Source organism: Eublepharis macularius, chromosome 1 (assembly GCF_028583425.1).
Source record: "Eublepharis macularius isolate TG4126 chromosome 1, MPM_Emac_v1.0, whole genome shotgun sequence".
Lineage (NCBI taxonomy): Eukaryota > Metazoa > Chordata > Lepidosauria > Squamata > Eublepharidae > Eublepharis > Eublepharis macularius.
Genome location: NC_072790.1, coordinates 13,550,339 through 13,568,755, shown reverse-complemented (window position 1 = coordinate 13,568,755; position 18,417 = coordinate 13,550,339). Strand labels below are relative to the sequence as shown.

General features: G+C 44.2%; 2 protein-coding genes across 2 annotated transcripts in view; one reads left to right on the top strand and one right to left on the bottom strand.

Annotated features, from left to right (window-relative positions):
- Positions 1–18,417, top strand: part of PLCB4 (phospholipase C beta 4) — a 263,529-nt gene that overhangs the window by 60,691 nt on the left and 184,421 nt on the right. The gene's annotated exons all lie outside the window — the stretch shown is intronic.
- On the bottom strand, positions 8,419–9,261 carry LOC129327283 (SH3 domain-binding glutamic acid-rich-like protein 3). The gene has a single exon (XM_054975789.1). It carries the CDS (start codon positions 9,205–9,207, stop codon positions 8,926–8,928), a length of 282 nt encoding a protein of 93 aa, XP_054831764.1. The 5' UTR covers positions 9,208–9,261; the 3' UTR covers positions 8,419–8,925.

Sequence of the window (18,417 nt, the reverse complement as noted above, 5' to 3'; positions counted from 1 at the left end):
GGTGTTTTTAAGGTGTTATGGCTGAAGTGTGTTGGTCAAGCGGCGGCAAGGGAGAACTGAGGGAAGGGGCCGTTGGTCGCTGGAGGATCACGTGACCGTTTGGGCGGGAAAACGGTCGCTGAGGCGCGCGACAAACGGCCCCTTCGGAGCCATGGAAGCTCTAGAAAATTCTCCGGCGGCTGGCCTGCGCCTGCGCAGTCCCATGTGTGTCAGCACAGAAGAACTCGATGAACATAAGTTACAGGTATGTTAACCCTGTTTTAGACCTCGTGGCATGCTGAGGGCTGCCAGGAATTAATGGGGGGGGGGGGATAAACAATTTGGAAACACTCTTCTGTGACCCCAAGTCTTTTCTAGGAATGCTGCATTCTCTCAAGAGGCTTGAGCAGGTCAGGTTATCTGTTGCCCTGGACATTCTCTTCTGAAATATATTTAGTCCTCATTAGTTTGTTTTTGGGGGTGGGGGGATGTTTTTGTTAATTTATAGAGAGTCATGTTTTTCTGCACACCAGGCAAGGCTGCCAAAGATGGGGAAACCCTTTCCTTGTTTGTGGGTAGGCTCTTTTGCTGTCTTTATTGAATTAGCAACAACAACGTTTGGTTTATATATTGCCCTTCAGGACAACTTAGAATATTATTATCCTGACAACGATCACCCTGTGAGGTGGGTGGAGCTGAGAGAGCTGTCAGTGACTCAAGGTTACCCAGCTGGCTCAAGTGGAGGAGTGGGGAATCAAACCTGGCTCTCCAGATTAGAGTCCTGCTGCTCTTAAACCACGACACCAAACTGGCTCTTAATTAGTTAAAACAGTAATGGGCCAGTTTACTATTAGATATTGGATAACATTTTTATCCTGTTCTAGACTCTTGTAATAATTCAGATTGAATACCTGTTTACTCCAATCTAAAGATATTTTCCTCAGTTCCTCACCCTTCAAAATCTAGCACTTAAGCCAGGCCTGCTGTGCAGTTGGCACCCCTCTTAATTGCAGGGTTTGCAAATGTACTTTGGGGATGGATATGTTCTGTATGTGTTAGTAAGTATGGGACGTATGTAGTTCTGCGACCAGCTTGATGCTCTGATGTATGACTCCATGGATCATCTTGGCTTTGGGTGGGTGGGTGGGGGGACCCTTTCCACATAGGAGCAAGTGATAACATCAGATAATGGATATTTGCTTCCAAGTTGTTTCCAACATATGAAAGCAGATCATGCATTTCTAAGAAATTCTTGGATCCCACACTTTTAACTTAACTAGATCCTCTATGTACATTGGCCATCACAATCATCTCCAGTCCAATGAGGGACAATTTCAGTAGATGCTGAAGAAGGATCCTTGTTGATTGTCAGTAAGTATTTGCAAAAATATCACAAGTTCTTTTGAAAAGTTCCTGGATTTAGCTTAACATCTTGCATTGTTTTCTCAAATGTTTTAAACTCTGATAATTGCCCTTTATATTGAACTTGCTTGATACCCGTGCTTTGCTATGGTATTTAACTACTTTAAATCCATTTATAATACTTACGGGTATGTAACATTTGGGGGGGGGGGGGTTGAGTTGGCAACCCAAGTAAATTTTTAGAAGACTGGGAGGTGCATTTTACCTCAGGAGGACACATTCAATAACTCCCAGTAGCAACTGCTTACTGTTTAGAATGGGGGGGGGGGTGAGGACCAATCTGGCTGCATATGCAAATGTCCTCTGTGTCCCAGCTGTCTCATGGGAGGGGGGTGAGGTGTGGAATGTTGTGAGCCCCAATCAACCCACATATGCAAATGACCTTGAAAGGCTGGCCTAATCGGGGAAGAGTGGCTGAGCTGGCAAAGGGTGGGGGTACAAGCAGACAACAGCCTGCCAGCCGCACAATGAAGCTGTATCCCTTTGAGAAAACACTTTTTACTCCTTTTAACCTCCTTAGGGGATGAATTTCTTAAAATTCCTTTTTAGGAAAGGAATGTTCTCCCCAAATTTCATGTTTCTAGGTCCAGGGGTTTGGGCTGGGCGTTGATGACTCAGTCAGGATACTTCTTTATATATATAGGTGTCTAATATGAAGTAACTGTGTTTTGTCTTCTTTTTTAATTAAAATATTTATATGATGTTTTTCTCCCCACTGGGAAATTCTGAAGATGCTTACAGCATCATTTCCTCTTCCTCCATTTTATACCCACGGCTGCTACCTGTGAGAAGCTGAAAGAAAGGGCTGGCCTAAGGTTACGTAGTGACCTTTCAGACCTCGATTTTTCTGTTCCTGTTATCTTTCGCAGTCCCCTTTGCATTTATTTATGATATTATTGCTTTTCCTGTCAGCTGAAGCTATTTCCAATAGACAAAAAAAATCATGTTATGAAACATGAGTCCAAATGGAGAACCAGACTAACCAGCAAGGACGGCTACAGAACAGACCGAGCTGAGAGGATATGGACAGACCCCCCCTCCAGAAATGTTGGGGAAATTTGAAATATACGCAGTACATACTTTCCTATCAGACCTACATCTGTTTTGATGCTTTAAGAACATAAAATACATCATTTATAACATAGCGCGGTGTTTCCCAAGTTTTTTGCCATGGGAGAACCCCTAAATGTCAGCTTACATTAACAAGAAAAAAGTGAAGCATTTTTCCTGTTTTATTATCTGTTTTTTTCAAATATCAAAATATCAAATCAAAATAAAGTTTACTGAAACATGAAAAGAAAGTTCACACACAAAGTTGATATAGGGTTTACTTTCGGTGTGTTATTTGGGCTTGTTTGTTTTTGTACCAGTGTTGAATTTTTGGCCATATTTGGATTTTGGGAATTTTTTGTGGTATTTCAAAATCTTTATCTATTCTACAATTTCTTGTGAAACTCATGAAAATGTCCTTCAGAACTCAAGACCCTATACTAAAGGGGGTGCTGCTGCTGCACCTTCTGCTATTTTAGCACATTTCCCTTTTTCCTAAAGAAAAAAAAATCTCTTTCATAGGCATTTTTTCTAGCACTCCCCAGCATTTCTTAAAAAATGTCCTCAGGAAAAAAAAATCTTCCCTCAATATTTCCTTCCCCCGGCTCTTCCCTGATCTTTCATATCTCTAGGCTTAGGTAGATCTTAATGTTTTAAATATACATATCCTGAAGCATCTAAAATGATTCCCATCTTGTCTTATACAGAAATGGAGCAACTTTTCCGGAAGAACTATTCCTTAGGAGAGCCTTTACGTTGTCAGTATTTCTGTAGTATGTTTATATAAAACTTTGCCTTTTAAAGCAGTGAGCTGGACAATGCTGCTATGCTGTTTCCCCAGGTTTTTGAGTAAATTGCTTGATAAGAAGCCATGGAAATATTATATTCATCTTAAGTGTGCTGAACTCAGTAATGACAGAAATTGCTCTTCTGAAACGCCGGTTAATTTTCTCTATCCTGATTTTGTGATTCCTCGTTGGATTCATTGTTACAAAATTACTGCTACTGTGGAATGCTTGCTTGTTAGCTTGAGATGTGCCCCAGGATAAATGTTTTTTTTTCCAGTATCCTTTGATATAGGCTAATTGCTGAATACATTCTGTGTAAAGTGTGGAAGAAATGTATTCTTTCTCTCAAGGTCAGGATTCCTGTCTTGTAAAAAAAAAAGATTTTTTTAATAAACCATATAGGCTTGGATTCACTGATAATTCCTACAGATGGAAGGGATTTCTGTCTGTGGGAGTGGGCTTCGTCCCCTCTCCCCTTCCATTGCACCCCCCAGTGCCCTCTGAAATGCTTCTCCGGAGGGATAGAACATCAGGATGGAGGTGGGGTGAGGAATTGGTGAAAGTGTCCCTCCCATCAGTTGAAATCTGGCCCTGGATCCTCGCTACAGATGTGCGCATCTGTATTAATGTGTGCAAAGAGAATATGGGATGGGTAGTATGTGCACTGATTTTTTTCCTTGGTAAATTCCTGAAACCTGGTCTGGAGAACACATTTTTACTGGCAAGGCCCAGGTGTGTTCGGCATTCCAAGCATTATTGTACACTGTATGGACTGTATATTGTATGTTTAGATAGTGTCTCACAGTGCAATCGAATGCCGTTATTCTACTGTAAACTTGTTCATTTCATTGGGCATAGACATGAGTGATTCTGAATAGGGATAGCATTGTCAGAGTAATAGAAGTAATAGAAGAAATCCTTAAAAGCAGAATAACAGTACAGTAGCAACTTGGGTAAGTTTTGGAGTGTGCCCATGGGGCACATGTGAAACACAAATACTGGGTATTCCAATAAGGTATTTCTATTTGCCTAACCAGTGCAACTCTTTGTGTTGCTAGTTAATTTTTTGCTTCATGATGAGTTTTATGCTTGGTCTTATAAGGGAGAATTACTTATTTTGATATATGGAAATTTGCCAGATTCTGTAAATACGAACAGGATGCTAACTTCTTTGTCCTGCAGTGCGTAACTGGGGGCATTATAGTACTAGATGATTAGGAATTTAGCAATAAGAGTTGACTTTTCTTGTTTTGTTAAATGAGTCTGACTTCTGATTCTTAAATTTATTAGAATCATCCAGTACTTAACAGCATCTCAGAAGTGAACAATCTTATTGAAGATCATTGCAGTTGGTCATAGCACTGTGTTTAGTTCTTGAACACAGTAGCCTGTTCCTTCATAGGTTACTGCTTGTTTAAGATCCAGTTCTTACATCATCTTGGGAGCCTTTTGAATGAAAGGAGATATAAACATTGCAAATAAATAATTTTTAATATATTGTCGAAGGTTTTTACGGCCAGAGAACGTTAGTTGTAGATTTTCCGAGCTGTATGGCCGCGGTCTTGGCATTGTAGTTCCTGATGTTCTGCCAGCAGCTGTGACTGGCATCTTCAGAGCTGTAGCACCGAAAGACAGAGATCTCTCAGTGTCAATGTGTGGAGAAGATGTTAGCAGGTAATTTATATCTACTCAGGAAGGTGGGTTTGGGCTGAGTCATCCTGTAAGAGTTTCCCAGGGTGTGGAGTGCTAATGGCGGGAGGCTTCACTGTATCCTGAGGAGGTTCTTTTGCAAATTGATTGGTGGTTGATATGCTAATCTTATCTGCAGGGCTATTGTAAGATGTAGAGCATTTCGTTAGTCTGGTGTTTTTCAGGACTGGGAACCATGCTCTATTCATTCTTAAACACTCTTCTTTCCTGTTGAAATTATGCTCACCTCTGCAGGAGTATACCGTATACCCTGCAGCTGTGGACAAGTTTACATCGGCACCACACAGCATAGCATCCAGACAAGAATAAAAGAACATGAAAAACACTGCAGACTTGGCCAGCCTGAAAAATCAGCAGTGGCTGAACATACTGGACAACACATCCAACTACTTTGTCAGATTGCATAGGGAAGCCATTGAAATTCATAAGCGTAACCACAATTTCAAAACAAAATTTGATACCTGTTTATTTTGTTTTGTTTTGGTATCAGTTGTGTAAAAATGGTGTGCAACATAGAAGTGGTGTAAAATGCCATAAAGCAAAATGGTACGTTTGTCAAGGAACATACTGTGGTCTTCCCAACCGTGCATAAAAATTAAAAGAAGCAGCAACAAAAATGGTACATACCTGATTTTAAAAAAATCCGAAAACCTCTTTAGGCTTGTTTTAATACTAAAGTAAATTTGGAAGATTTGTCAGATCTCTGCTTTCACTCCGTATCAGGAAAAGCAGAAGAATTACTGTACAGACTCCTGTACACTTTTCCAGTGGTACAGAGTGGTGCTTTCATAAAGATTTAGGAAGATGCTTGTCGATCTCTGAGCCACACTGCCTCACTGAGCCTTTGAAGAAAGATCTGGAACGGGGAAGCTTTGGATAAGTTTTCAGCCCAAGCAGTATCTTTATGGTGGATCGCGAATCCCTTTATTCAGGAATGCCCTTTTACTCCACTGTTTGTAATTTAATTTGAGCTCTGTAATAGTTTGCAAATTGTCTGTGAACTGCAGCCATAATTTTATTTTAGAACAATCAGAGGAGAGAGGAGCAGAGCCCAATAAACCGAAAATCTGGTTGATTAGCACCACTATATTAATGAAAACTTAAGACCCAAGAAATGAAATTGTTCCGCTTGGTGCCTGATTGTCATCTGTGGTGGAAGGTCCTGTTGACCTGCAAGCACCCCTCTGTTTGGCCCTCCAAAGCGGCCTGAGTCTCCACCCGATGAGGTGCGGCTCTCCTGGCCCGCTCAAACTTCAGACGGGTTTTCTCTCCTTGTTTTGGTACCACTGCCACCAACTGGACATTTTAGGAATTTCTTGCCAAGAGGACCAGCGCTCCCAGCTTCCCTTTCCATGTTGCCGTTCAAAGGCCTCGACTCATTCCTGCATCTGCTACCCAGTGACCGGTTACCATAAGGATAGTTTACCACAGTTGTGCACTCCTGGGGAAATTTAAAATGAAGTAAAATGATAATTAATAATGAATATCGCTGAAGGTTCAGGTGGGAAGGAGGGAAGGAAGCAGAGAAGGGTGAGGGCAGGGCTTTTTTTCAGCAGGAACGTGGTGGAACGGAGTTCCGGAACCTCTTGAAAATGGTCACATGGCTGGTGGCCCCGCCCCCTGATCTCCAGACAGAGGGGAGTTGAGATTGCCCTCCGCGCTGCTGGAGGTGCCTTAGAAACGCCCCTCTGTCTGGAGATCAGGAGGCGGTGCCAACCAGCCATGTGACCATTTTCTCCGAGAGCAACCCACTGAGTTCCACCACTACTTTTCCCAGAAAAAAAGCCCTGGGTGAGGGTATGAAGGTTGCTAAGAGGAGGGAGAGGAAATAGTGTGGGAAGGGGGATTCAGGGGGGTGCCCCTTGTAAATCCGTGCAGGTTCCTCACTGTGCAGCTGAGCCTGGCCCAGCAACTGGCACTGTGCAAGTGGGCAGTAGTTTTCCTGGGCTGAGGTTGCCAGGGGCAGCGAAAGAGATAAAACTGAAGACGAAGGGCAGGTAAAAGTAGGTTGGCTGATAGGTGAGAAGGAGAGAAGTAGGCAGGAAAAGGGGAGAGGCCCCGAGGGCTTTCAGAGAAGAGAGAGAGAGAGAGAGAGAGAGAGAGAGAGAGAGAGAGAGAGAGAGAGAAGAGAGTGGGGGAAGGGAAAATAAGATGCCTCTTGCAAGTCCTTGTGGGTTCCTGCTTGTCAGGGACGGAATTACAAATACAGCTGCATTGTAGTTTTTTTTTTTAATAAAGAAGTTAATAACATTGGCTGTTTATTTTCTGTCCCTTTCCTAATAATTCGGAACACAGATCATGCGGTACACCTTTGGCTGCAACGCTTACATATGTTGCCCTTGGTTTTCCACTCCCAAAATGGCAGCATGACCATTAATCGCCTAACAGTGTCTGCGCACACAAGCTGATCCTGAAAAGTTATCCACAACACAGCATTGTTTTCCTTTAAAGGAGTGAGTCGCACCACCAAAGAAGTTTTCCATTCTGGATGGAATCTGAGTGACCAAAGCTTTCAACCACTCGATATTTATTTCACTTAATTGGAAGGAATCTGAGAGTAAGTTATTCATTTCAATGGAAACGTCTATAATTCATTCAAAATAAATCTTTTCCCCTAAGATGCGAGCCAATTGCAAGATCTCCTGTAGATATTCCCTGGAGGGTCTGAGGTGGGTGCCTTTTACACCTTAATCGATTTGAAGCGCATTGGCATTGTTCTGTGATGAGGAGAACTTTTGAAATGAGTAGGGGCAGGTAGATTTCAGGTGGTATTTCAGATTAATTAACGTGTATGTGAAATTGATCAGTCCTTGATACCAGTCTATTTATATAGATTTTTTTTTAAAAAAAACAATTCACTGTATGTATACCTTGCATTTCTCCCCTGTGGATACTCAAAGTGGCTTACAGCATTCTCCCCTTCTTCCTTTTGTCCCCACAACAACCCCGTAAGATGAATTAGGCTGAGAGAGAGTGTGACCGGCCTAGGTCGCCCAGCGAGCTTCCGTGGCAGATCGGGGGCTTGAACCTGGTTCTCTCCAATCCTTATCCATCATTCTAGCCACTAAATTATGCTGGCTCTCTTGTTTTTTGTTTTTCTTTTTGCAGGCAGGATACTATAACTTGCTGTAATGTTTTTTTTTAAAGGTTTTTAGCAACACTTAATAGCATCTTAGAAGAGACTGCTGTTTTACAAACTTTGCTTTTAGCGGGGGGGGGGACACAAAACAATAAAAAAATGCACTTGGTCCATGTTTGTAAAATGCTCACTTCCAGAAGGAAAGCATCACGTTGGACATTACAGCTGATGGCAGAAGTCATGGATTCCACCAGACTGTCCTTTGACTGCTGTAAATGGAACCTGAGGTCTACTCTCACCACCAGCTTCCTTAATAGCGTGCTGGATTGTGTTGAAGTGATTTTAAGACACACACATCTGCTATTCTTCTGGCCCAGAAGGATGTTTCAACCCACGACCCCGGTGCAGCGCTTTTGCACTGCCTTGTAATAAAAAGAAACAGGCTTTCTGCTGTATTAGTTTTCTGCAATAAAATGAAAGAGGACATGCAGTGTTGAGTGTTTGCACATCGAAGGGCAAATGGTGATAAGATGGGAGGCAACACCCAAGCCCATGTTCAGCTTTTACAACAAAATGGGGAAGACAAACTCCAAGGTCCTTGGACTGGGCAGATTTCTTTATCCAGAGAGGCACAAGAACCGAGGCATGGCATTTGAGGGAATGTGCAAAGTGTCTTTTGGTGGATTCCCTTCCAAGGCCCTACTGAGTGAAGCAGGCAACAGAAGTCAGGCAGCTGGAAGGGAGCAGAGGTTTGGTCCTACAGGGCCAGGACAGGTTCGACGTTGACTTACGAGGTTAGGTGGTGATTCATCCGGAATGCAAAGTTCAAGTTTTGGTTGGGGTGGGGAAGAAGGGAGGGAGAAGGCCAGCAAGGATGGAGGAAGAGAAGTAACACACTCAGGCTAGCTTCAGGAACTCTGGCAGGGTGTTTTGTTCCACTGCTTCCACAAATAACTCATAGTCCCCGCAGTAGTGGTCCCCATTGAAAATCTGCGGAGGGATGGCTTTGGGGTTGCCCGATTTGGCCCTCATTTCTTCCCGCAAGGCATTATCCTGGGAAATATCCACCAGAACGTACTGGATGTTCTTTCCATCCAGGATCCTGGTCACTTCGCTCTGTTGAGATTTGATCTCCCGGGAGCCGGTCACCGAGGTGCTGTAGACCGTGAGGCAAGCCATGGCGCTGCGGGGCTCCGAGCTGCTCCCTCTCCTTTGGCCGCGGGATGGCTCAGAGCGCCGTGGAGCCGAGGAGGGCGGGGGAGGCAGCCAACTTGCTGTAATGTTTAGGGAGTATGAGAAGCATTGAAATTCTACTCAACTTGATCCCAGCATCCCTGGAAGCTATTGAGAACAGGCACTGCAGCGTCCAGAGGATGCTGGGAACACCTCCTCTCGATCAAGTAAATGTAATGAATTGGAAGCTGCCAGGCCCTGATGGCCTGTGATTGCCCTCCTCAGGCACAAGAGATCTGCTACGCAGAGGCAGGCAATGGCAAGACGACCCCTGGACGTCTCTTGCCTTAAAGACCCTACGGGGTCACTGTAAGTTAGCTACGACATCACGGCAGACCCACACAAAAAATTTAAAGTTTTACTGCCCTTCGCTGTATTCATCTTTCTCCAAACAAATGTAGAGGGGTATTCCCCCTCCGACATTTTCAAGACTTGAAAGGATTCTCTGAAATTGGGAATGGATGGAAATGGAACTTCTCTGCTTGACAGTGTAGTGGAAGGGAATCCTGTTCCATCAGATGTCCAGAGTGGATTGCAGAAGGTGGAATGACTTCACCATTCACTCAGGGGTCCCCTACCTGCAGCTCATGGGCCCGCCTGTGGCCCTCAAGCTCTTTCTGTGCGGCCTTCAATCTTCTTCTTTGCTGCTATCGCCTTCAAGGCATTTTCTCTCAGACCCACACTATTCTAACTGCCTCAAGAGGCACCAACTACTGCTATTCTTTCTGTCTTGCAAAAAAGCACAATAGTGACATTGCAGACATTCAGTCCTGAGATGTAGTGTGTTTTCCATGCTGGAATGTCTATGATGCAGTGAAGAACTGGGGATGGGGGGACACTTTCCTCTCACTAGACTGGAAGGTCTTCAGGATATTGGGTGTAAATTCTGCTGTGATACCTTAAGGGGATGTTACTGTTTACTGCCTCATATTGTGGCAGAGGAATGTAACTAGCTCTGGGCAATGACAGAGTCAATGAGGCCTATCTCTGGTAATGAACAGCTGTTGTGCCCTTTGGTCCGACTCTTGAGAAAGGGCAGGTTTGTGTGGGTGGGATCCAACCTGGAGATTAGGCAGTGTGAGAAGATCCAACCTGGAGATTAGGCAGTGTGAGAAGGTCCAACCTGTGTGAGAAGATCCAACCTGGAGATTAGGCAGTGTGAGAAGGTCCAACCTGTGTGAGAAGATCCAACCTGGAGATTAGGCAGTGTGAGAAGGTCCAACCTGTGTGAGAAGATCCAACCTGGAGATTAGGCAGTGTGAGAAGGTCCAACCTGTGTGAGAAGATCCAACCTGGAGATTAGGCAGTGAAAGCCTAAAAGGGAATTAAAAGCATAACCAGAAGCCACAACTTGCTCAAGTTTAAGTGCCTCAGCCAGGTTTCTCTTTTGAATACTAGGAGATCTGACCTGCTGATCTGTTTTTTTTTAAACCACCTGTACTTAAATAAATCTGTTTTGTTATTTTTATAACCTTCCTGCTTCAGTGATCTCTGACTTCTTTCCACAAAGTTTACCCACCAGCAGTAACACCAAAGCCTTTATACTCATAGTGTCGGGCAGGCCTGCAACGTGCCTGCCATACTCAGTGATGTCTTTTACGTCGGGGATGAGGAGGATAGATAGTTTGTAGTTCTGCTGTTCTCTTGCTATTTTCTCTGCTGTTGCTATCCTGCACTCAGCTGTCTTATCTATAGGTGTGGGGGTGGAACCAGCTGCCTGACCTTGGAGCCTTGGAGCCAGAATCTCTTCCCCTTCCAGCTTTTCCCATGAGAGACTGCGCGCCAAGACTAATGGGTTTCTGCTCGAAAAAGGGAGAGGAGAGAGTATAACTAGCCCACTGGGCCTTGCTCTGGTATTCCTGGCAACTGCTTTGTACTGTGCTCTTATGGTGGTAATCTCTTAATAAAGACCTTTGACTCATCCAGTCTGGTCTGATGAAGTGGAGCAGTCTAGGAGAATCTCCTGGCAGAACAGAGAACAGGATCACAGAATCCTAGAGTTGGAAGGGGCCTTACAAACCATCTAGTCCAACCTCCTGCCCAATGCAGGAACAACCTAAAGCATCCGCTACGAGTATTTGTCTGGCCACTCCCTGAAGACCGCCAAAGAGAGGGAACCCTCATTGTAAGGCCCCTTCCACCACATCCCTAGGCAGCCGATTCCACTCGCTAGCATCTAGCAATGGAGGGGAAGTTTTACATTTCAAAACAAACCTAATTCCCCAAAATTATAGGAGGCAGTCTGGTCCCCTCAGTTGGAAGCAAAGGCCTTCCACCTCCACCAATTCCCCCCTCAGTCTCCAAAGGCAGTTGAACCCTATGTGTGCAAGCAGAAGCCAGAAGGAGTGCAGCTGAGGGTGGGTCCCTTCCAAAATATCTTGTAGCATCCCATCTTTCATGGGCTTTTATGCTAGGGCCAGTTTGGTGTAGTGGTTAAGAGTGGCAGGACTCTAATCTGGAGGACCAGGTTTGATTCCCCACTCCTCAACTTGAAGCCAGCTGGGTGACCTTGGGCTAGTCACAGTTCTCTGGAGCTCTCTCAGCCCCACCCACCTCACAGGATGATTGTTGTGGGATAATAATATCCAGGGCTTTTTTTCTGGGAAAAGAGGTGGCGGAACTCAGTGGGTTGCCCTCGGAGAAAATGGTCACATGGCTGGTGGCCCCGCCCCCTGATCTCCAGACAGAGGGGAGTTGAGATTGCCCTCCATGCTGCTGAGCGGCGCGGAGGGCGATCTCAACTCCCCTCTGTCTGGAGATCAGGGGGCGGGGCCACCAGCCATGTGACCATTTTCAAGAGGTTCCGGAACTCCATTCCACCGCGTTCCAGCTGGAAAAAAGCCCTGATAATATCATACTTTGTAAACCACTCTGAGTTGTCCTGAAGGGCAGTATATAAATCAAATATTATTAAGTATGGTTGGGTGGATGCTTCTGCTTGCACACCATCATGCCTTTCATTGTGTCAGATCATCTGAACCAAGCCCTACAGTGCTTGGCCGCTTGGATAAATAAAGTTTTTAGTTTCAACTTTTATTCCTTGCTCTAGTGCTGTCCTTTTCTCATGGGGAGTATAATAGAATTGATCATACTTCACCAGTTTTCCTATGAGATTTTAACTGGCAGATAGAACACATTTAAATGCTAACAAAATGCTGCGGTCTCAGAATGGTACAGATAGGAATTGGAAAACATTTGATGGTAATCCTCCAGTAATTCATACTTAAAAGTACATAGAAGATCCTTACAGACCATCGAGTCCAACTCCCTGCCCATTGCAGGAACAGCCTAAAGCATCCCCGACAAGTATTCGTCTAGGTGCTCCTTGAAGATTGCCAGTGAGGGGGAACCCACCACATCCCTAGGCAACCAGCTGCACTGCTGAATTACTCTTAATGTGAAGATTTTCCTAAGATCCAGCCATTACCTTCCCTCCTGTAGTTTAAACTCATTCTTTTGAGTCTTACCTTCTGTTGCCAACAGAAGTGGCTTCCTTTCCTCCCCTAAGTGACAGCCCTTTTAACACTTAAAGAGAGCAATCATGTCTCCCCTCAATCTCTTCTTCTCCAAACTGAACTTTCCCAAGTCCTGAGTTTTTCCTCGTAAGCCTTGGTCTCCAAGCCGTTAATCAACCTGGTTGCTCTCCCCTGCACTCATTCCAATTTGTCCACATCCTTTTTGAAGTGAGGCCTCCAGAATTGCACACAATACTCCATGTGGTGCCTCACCAATGCAGTATATAGTGGGATAATTAATGATATCCTGTGATTTGGATGTTAAGCCTTTATTGAGACCCCTGAGGATTGCATTTGCCGTTTTTTGCTGCTCATATTTAGCTTCCCATCCATCCATATCTTAAGATTTTGTTCACACACCCTGCTACCCAGATGTGTATCCCTCATCCAGTATGCATGCTTTGTTTTTTTGTTATCCAGGTGGAGAACTCTTCACTTATCCATGTTATTAAAGTTTGCTATACTTAAATCTAACATGCACATTTGGCTACAAATTTCCTTGGCACCCCAGAGCAAAAGGAATTTTAGGAGGATGTGATCACTTCTCCTTAAGGTTTCCCACCACCTTTATCCCATCAACCCACTCTTTCTTGTTGGTTAATATTAAATCCAGTATGGCTGACCCCCTTGTTCCATCCTCCACCATTTGAGAAAGGAAGTTGTCAGCTGGGCAGTTCAGGAAGCTTTGTGACCCTGGACACATAGCAGAGTTGGTCTCCCAGCACACGTTAAGGAAGTTGAAGTCTCCCTTAACTACAAGGTCATGTTTCTTGGATATCCTATTAAACTGCTTGCAGAGGACAGAATCCACCTCGTCTCCTTGGACAGGTAGTCTATAACAGACCTCAACCACAATACTGCTTGTCCTTCCCTCCCCTGTCTTTACCAAGACACTTTCCATTGGGTTGTCACTCCCTCTTCCAGCATTTCCTGACAATCAAGCCGTTTCCTCACACACCGAGGCACTCCACCTCCTGTACAACACTTGTTATTCTTGAATAACTCATACCCATCCACTATTGTATTCCAGTCATGGGAATCATCCCACCAAGTCTCTAATGTCAACTAATTCATATCTTAACCCTAACCTGCACATTTGGCTACAAACTCGCTTGGTACCCCACAGCAAAAGGAATTTCAGGAGGACGTGATCACTTCTCCCTAAGATTCCCACCGCCTTTACATAGTCAACCCACTCTTTCTTGTTGGTTAATATCAAGTCCCGTGTGGCCGAGTACTTTGGTTGCTGTATGATTTTTGGCTGAGGAAAATATGCTGCATTGGAGGAGGCTTTTTTCATGTACCTCGCTTTTGTTCAAAAATTGTGGACTTGAAAGAGCTTTGTCCAGAACATCTCCTTCTTTAGCTTGGATGAGTAAAGGGTGGGGGTCGTACAAATCTTGACGGCAGGACACTAGCTTTTATCATTCTACTCTGTTCAGCTGAGTTAAAGCCTTCCTCTGGCACACAAAGCTCCCTTGCCTTGATGGGCCCAAGGAAAGGTCCCAGCTTGGCGGGGTGGAACGGGTAGCGGGTGCTGGCTGGGGTTCCATAGAAATCTTGAGGTGTTCTCTGGATAATGATTACTTTGTATTGTCGAAGGCTTTCACGGCCGGAGAACGATGGTTGTTGTGGGTTTTCTGGGCTGTATTGCCGTGGTCTTGGCATTGTAGTTCCTGACGTTTCGCCAGCAGCTGTGGCTGGCATCTTCAGAGGTGTAGCACCAAAAGACAGAGATCTCTCAGTGTCTCAGACAGTGATCTCTGTCTTTTGGTGCTACACCTCTGAAGATGCCAGCCACAGCTGCTGGCGAAATGTCAGGAACTACAATGCCAAGACCACGGCAATACAGCCCGGAAAACCCACAACAACCATCGTTCTCCGGCCGTGAAAGCCTTCGACAATACATCGAACACCTCTACGGGGAGGAAACATTCCAACAGACCCGGAGATTGGAAACACTTCGGAACAAGAAAGCACAGACACTGAGAGATCTCTGTCTTTTGGTGCTACACCTCTGAAGATGCCAGCCACAGCTGCTGGCGAAACGTCAGGAACTACAATGCCAAGACCACGGCAATACAGCCCGGAAAACCCACAACAACCAATGATTATTTTGTTTGTTCCCTTTATCTGTGAGATGCTTACTTGTCATTTACATGTATCATACACTTTCATAATTGCCACAACAGCGTGGGTAGTCCTTTGTGTTTTGTGTATGTGGAGTTTATGGCTGTTGTGGGGATTCTAAATGGTATATTGATCCACAAGATGTTATTCTGGGTTAGTCTTGCTTAAGCCTCTGTAAAGCGAGTGAATCAGAAACAATTGTGATCTCATCTGCACCAAAAATGTTCCTTGCCTGGAAGTTCAATTTGCCTTTCAAGTAGTAGTATTGACAATGTTACTAGCCCTTCTTCCCCTTAGCATATTGGCAAGTGACTAGAAACTAATTAAATAAGATAGCATTCTGCAATTACGCTACACATGAAACCATTTACATTTGAGAAGGGAGAGTCTTGCAGATATGTTAATCCTTCCTTCTACACTTTAGATGCTATAGTTGTTTCTAAAGGGATACAAAAATACATAAATTTTGCTCTTGCTTGTGCCATTCGTAGAAGGGCTTCCAAAATTTCATCTCAGATTTAGTCGTTTCCAAGTGATATGGATGATTTGGATTTTTTCTGCCATTCTTCCAGCTTAGTTTTCTGGAACTGGTGAAGACTAGAGATGGGCATGAACAGCAATACGAACTAAAAAAAGCCACGAACAGCCCAATCAGCTGTTCGCGAAAAAGCTGTTCATGAGGCCCCATTCTAAACAAACTCTAAACGAACAGGTGGTTATTGCAAGCCTCGTTCGTTGCTGTTCGTCAAGCCAGACAATCTGGCACCTGCAATCAATTCCTTTGGCAACTGGAGGCAGGGACTGCCTGAACTCTGTCTGAACTCCTGCTTTTGCCCTTGAAACCCCAATCTAAGCCCAATTTAGCTTGATAGGCAGGTCGGTCTTTCAAGTTTGGAGCTCCGAGGGGGGCTCCGAGCCCTGGTTTTGCAGACAGTGGAGAGGGAGAGACATTTGTTGTTGGCATTTTGAGAGAGACAGGGAGAGTGCATTGGAGCTTGAATTTTCTTTGTGTGTGGTGGGATAGGGATCTAGCTCTTCAAGTTCCAGGGCTGCTGCCAGGCAGCTATTATTACTGGTACCTTTCCTACTGCCTGCTCAGGTAAGGTTTCTGGGAGTGGTGCAGCAGGGATCAACCCCTTCAGGTTCCAGGGCTGCTGCCAGGCTCTGGGGCCAAGCCGTTATTTATTATTGGTACATTTCCTGCTGCCTGCTCAGGTAACATTTCTGTGAGTGGTGTGGTAGGGATTTTGATGGCTGGAGGAGAGCCTGCTGGCTCCCACGAACAACGAACATATTCGTGAACAGGTCATGTTCGTCAGTGTTCGTTGTTCGTGGATGGCAACGAACAACAAACACCATGTTCGGGTTTTTTCCTGTTCGTGCCCATGTCTAGTGAAGACTCCTCTATAGTCACAGCTTGCTATTGCTTCCACTTTCTCCTTTTTGGATTATGTTTTCTTCAGGTAGGGCATTAAAAACAAAGCAAACTGAAAAATATTTTTTTCAGCATACAATGGCTTGGGCAAATGCATTGATGTCCCTTTTGGATCTTGACTTGTATAATAGCATGAATCTTGTTGCGTATTGTTCCTTTTTATTTAGAAGTGCAGAGACCATTATATATTTTTAAATACATGTGTACGTGCTTGCATTCTCCCCTTTCAAGGAAAAATCAAAACTCTTCTGGTGATGTGGGGGAGGGGGAGAAGTAGCTTCACCAGTCTACTCTGACTTACTAGTGTTCATCTAATTGTGATAGGCGCAGTCTAGTCTCCCCCCTCCACCATTATCATTGAAGATAGCTCATAAAATAAAATCTATATTTACCAAGTCTGGAGATATATTGTAATGATTGGACACTTGCCATTTAAATCAGCATGAGTGAGTTCTAGTTCCACAGTCTTTCATTTTCTTTTTTCCGTGTCTAACCTTCTCTGCAGTTTTTACATTCAAAGGAACTGAACACTGCAAATACAATTTCAAGCCTCATCTAAACATTGCTCAAGTTTCATTTCTGCTGCCTATAGAACTTTCTGTTATTTTTTTGGCCACGTTTCCATTAAATAATGAAGTTTGGAAACCTCAGCAAAGTTTCCAAAGGCATCCGTAGGACTGTATTAAGAACGTTGAAGAAATCGCAGCATGAAAAATGTAGCGAGCAAAAAAGTTGGTTATGCTACAATGGATAATATTTTACTATGTGGTATACTTAGACTACAGTTGTGGGGTTCTGTGTTCAAATTCCTGTTTTTTCCGTGAAGTTCACTGAGTGGTCTTAGGCATCTTTCCCACCTGTCCTACTTCCCAGGATTCTTGTGAGAATAAAATGGAGAAGTGAGGAGAGTTGTGCATGCTGGCCTGAGCTCCTTAGAGGAAGGGGAGAATAGAAATGAATATGATTGTGAATAATCTTAATTACAGCAGCCAGATTAACCCTGATGTCACTTCCTTTCCAGTGCATACTCTTCTGAAGCAAATGCAGGGCTCATTTTGAGGGGGAATGTGCAGGAATGCAGTTCCGGTTGTTCCCCGAAGAGGTCACATGTCAGGTGGCCCCACCCACCTGATTCGGCCATTTTGGGCCCGTTTCAGTCTGGATTGGAGCCGAAACGGATCGGGCCTCTGATGGGTGGTGGATCACTTTTCTTTTTTCTTTTTTTTTTTTGTAATATTTTTAATTTTTCAATATCTAACATACAACTACTACATACATACATACCCTACAAAACAGTAACTACGAAAGACTACAATAAGACAAGGGATAGGAAAGAGGAGAGAAAAAAGAGAGAGGGAGGAAGGGGTGGAAAAAAGGGGAAGGTACCCTACAAACACTAAACACTACATTTCTGTTTTCCCTTCATACTGCCATTATTCAAAAGTTAAAGCTTTATATTATATTGATGGAGTGGTTGACCTTACTAAATGCAAATTACAATTTAATTTCAAGTTAAATTTTTCTTCCCCTCCTGGGTCCCGGACGCAGTTCTCTCTGAGCAACTGCAGCCGCAGTGCTCGTTTCCTCCCCCTCCCCCTCAGACTTCTCCTTTTCGTCTTGCTTGGTGTACTGGAATTCTGGGTTCCTGTCCTCAAAATCCCTTAGTTGATCTTCTGATAATATCTTAAAGGCTTGATCTTTATGGGTGAACCAGATTCCTTCCGGGAATAACCATTTGTACTTTATTCCACGTTCTCTCAGAAGAGCTGCGAACTTTTTATACTTAAAACGTCTTTTCCGGACTAGAAATGGGACGTCTTTCAATATCTTAATTTTGTTGCCCAAGAAGTCCAAATCCGCATTGTATGAATTGTATAGGATAGTGTCCCGGATCCTCTTAGATGAAAAATCGATGATGATCTCGCACGGCAACTGACGCTTCATTGCATATTTTGAAGTAGCCCGACGGGCTTCCAAAATGGCGCTTTTTACTTCTTCTTTAGTTGCCCTCGCGGGTGTCGCCAATAGTTCCGAGACAAGACCCCGTAAATCCTCGTTTTCCTCCTCTTTCACATT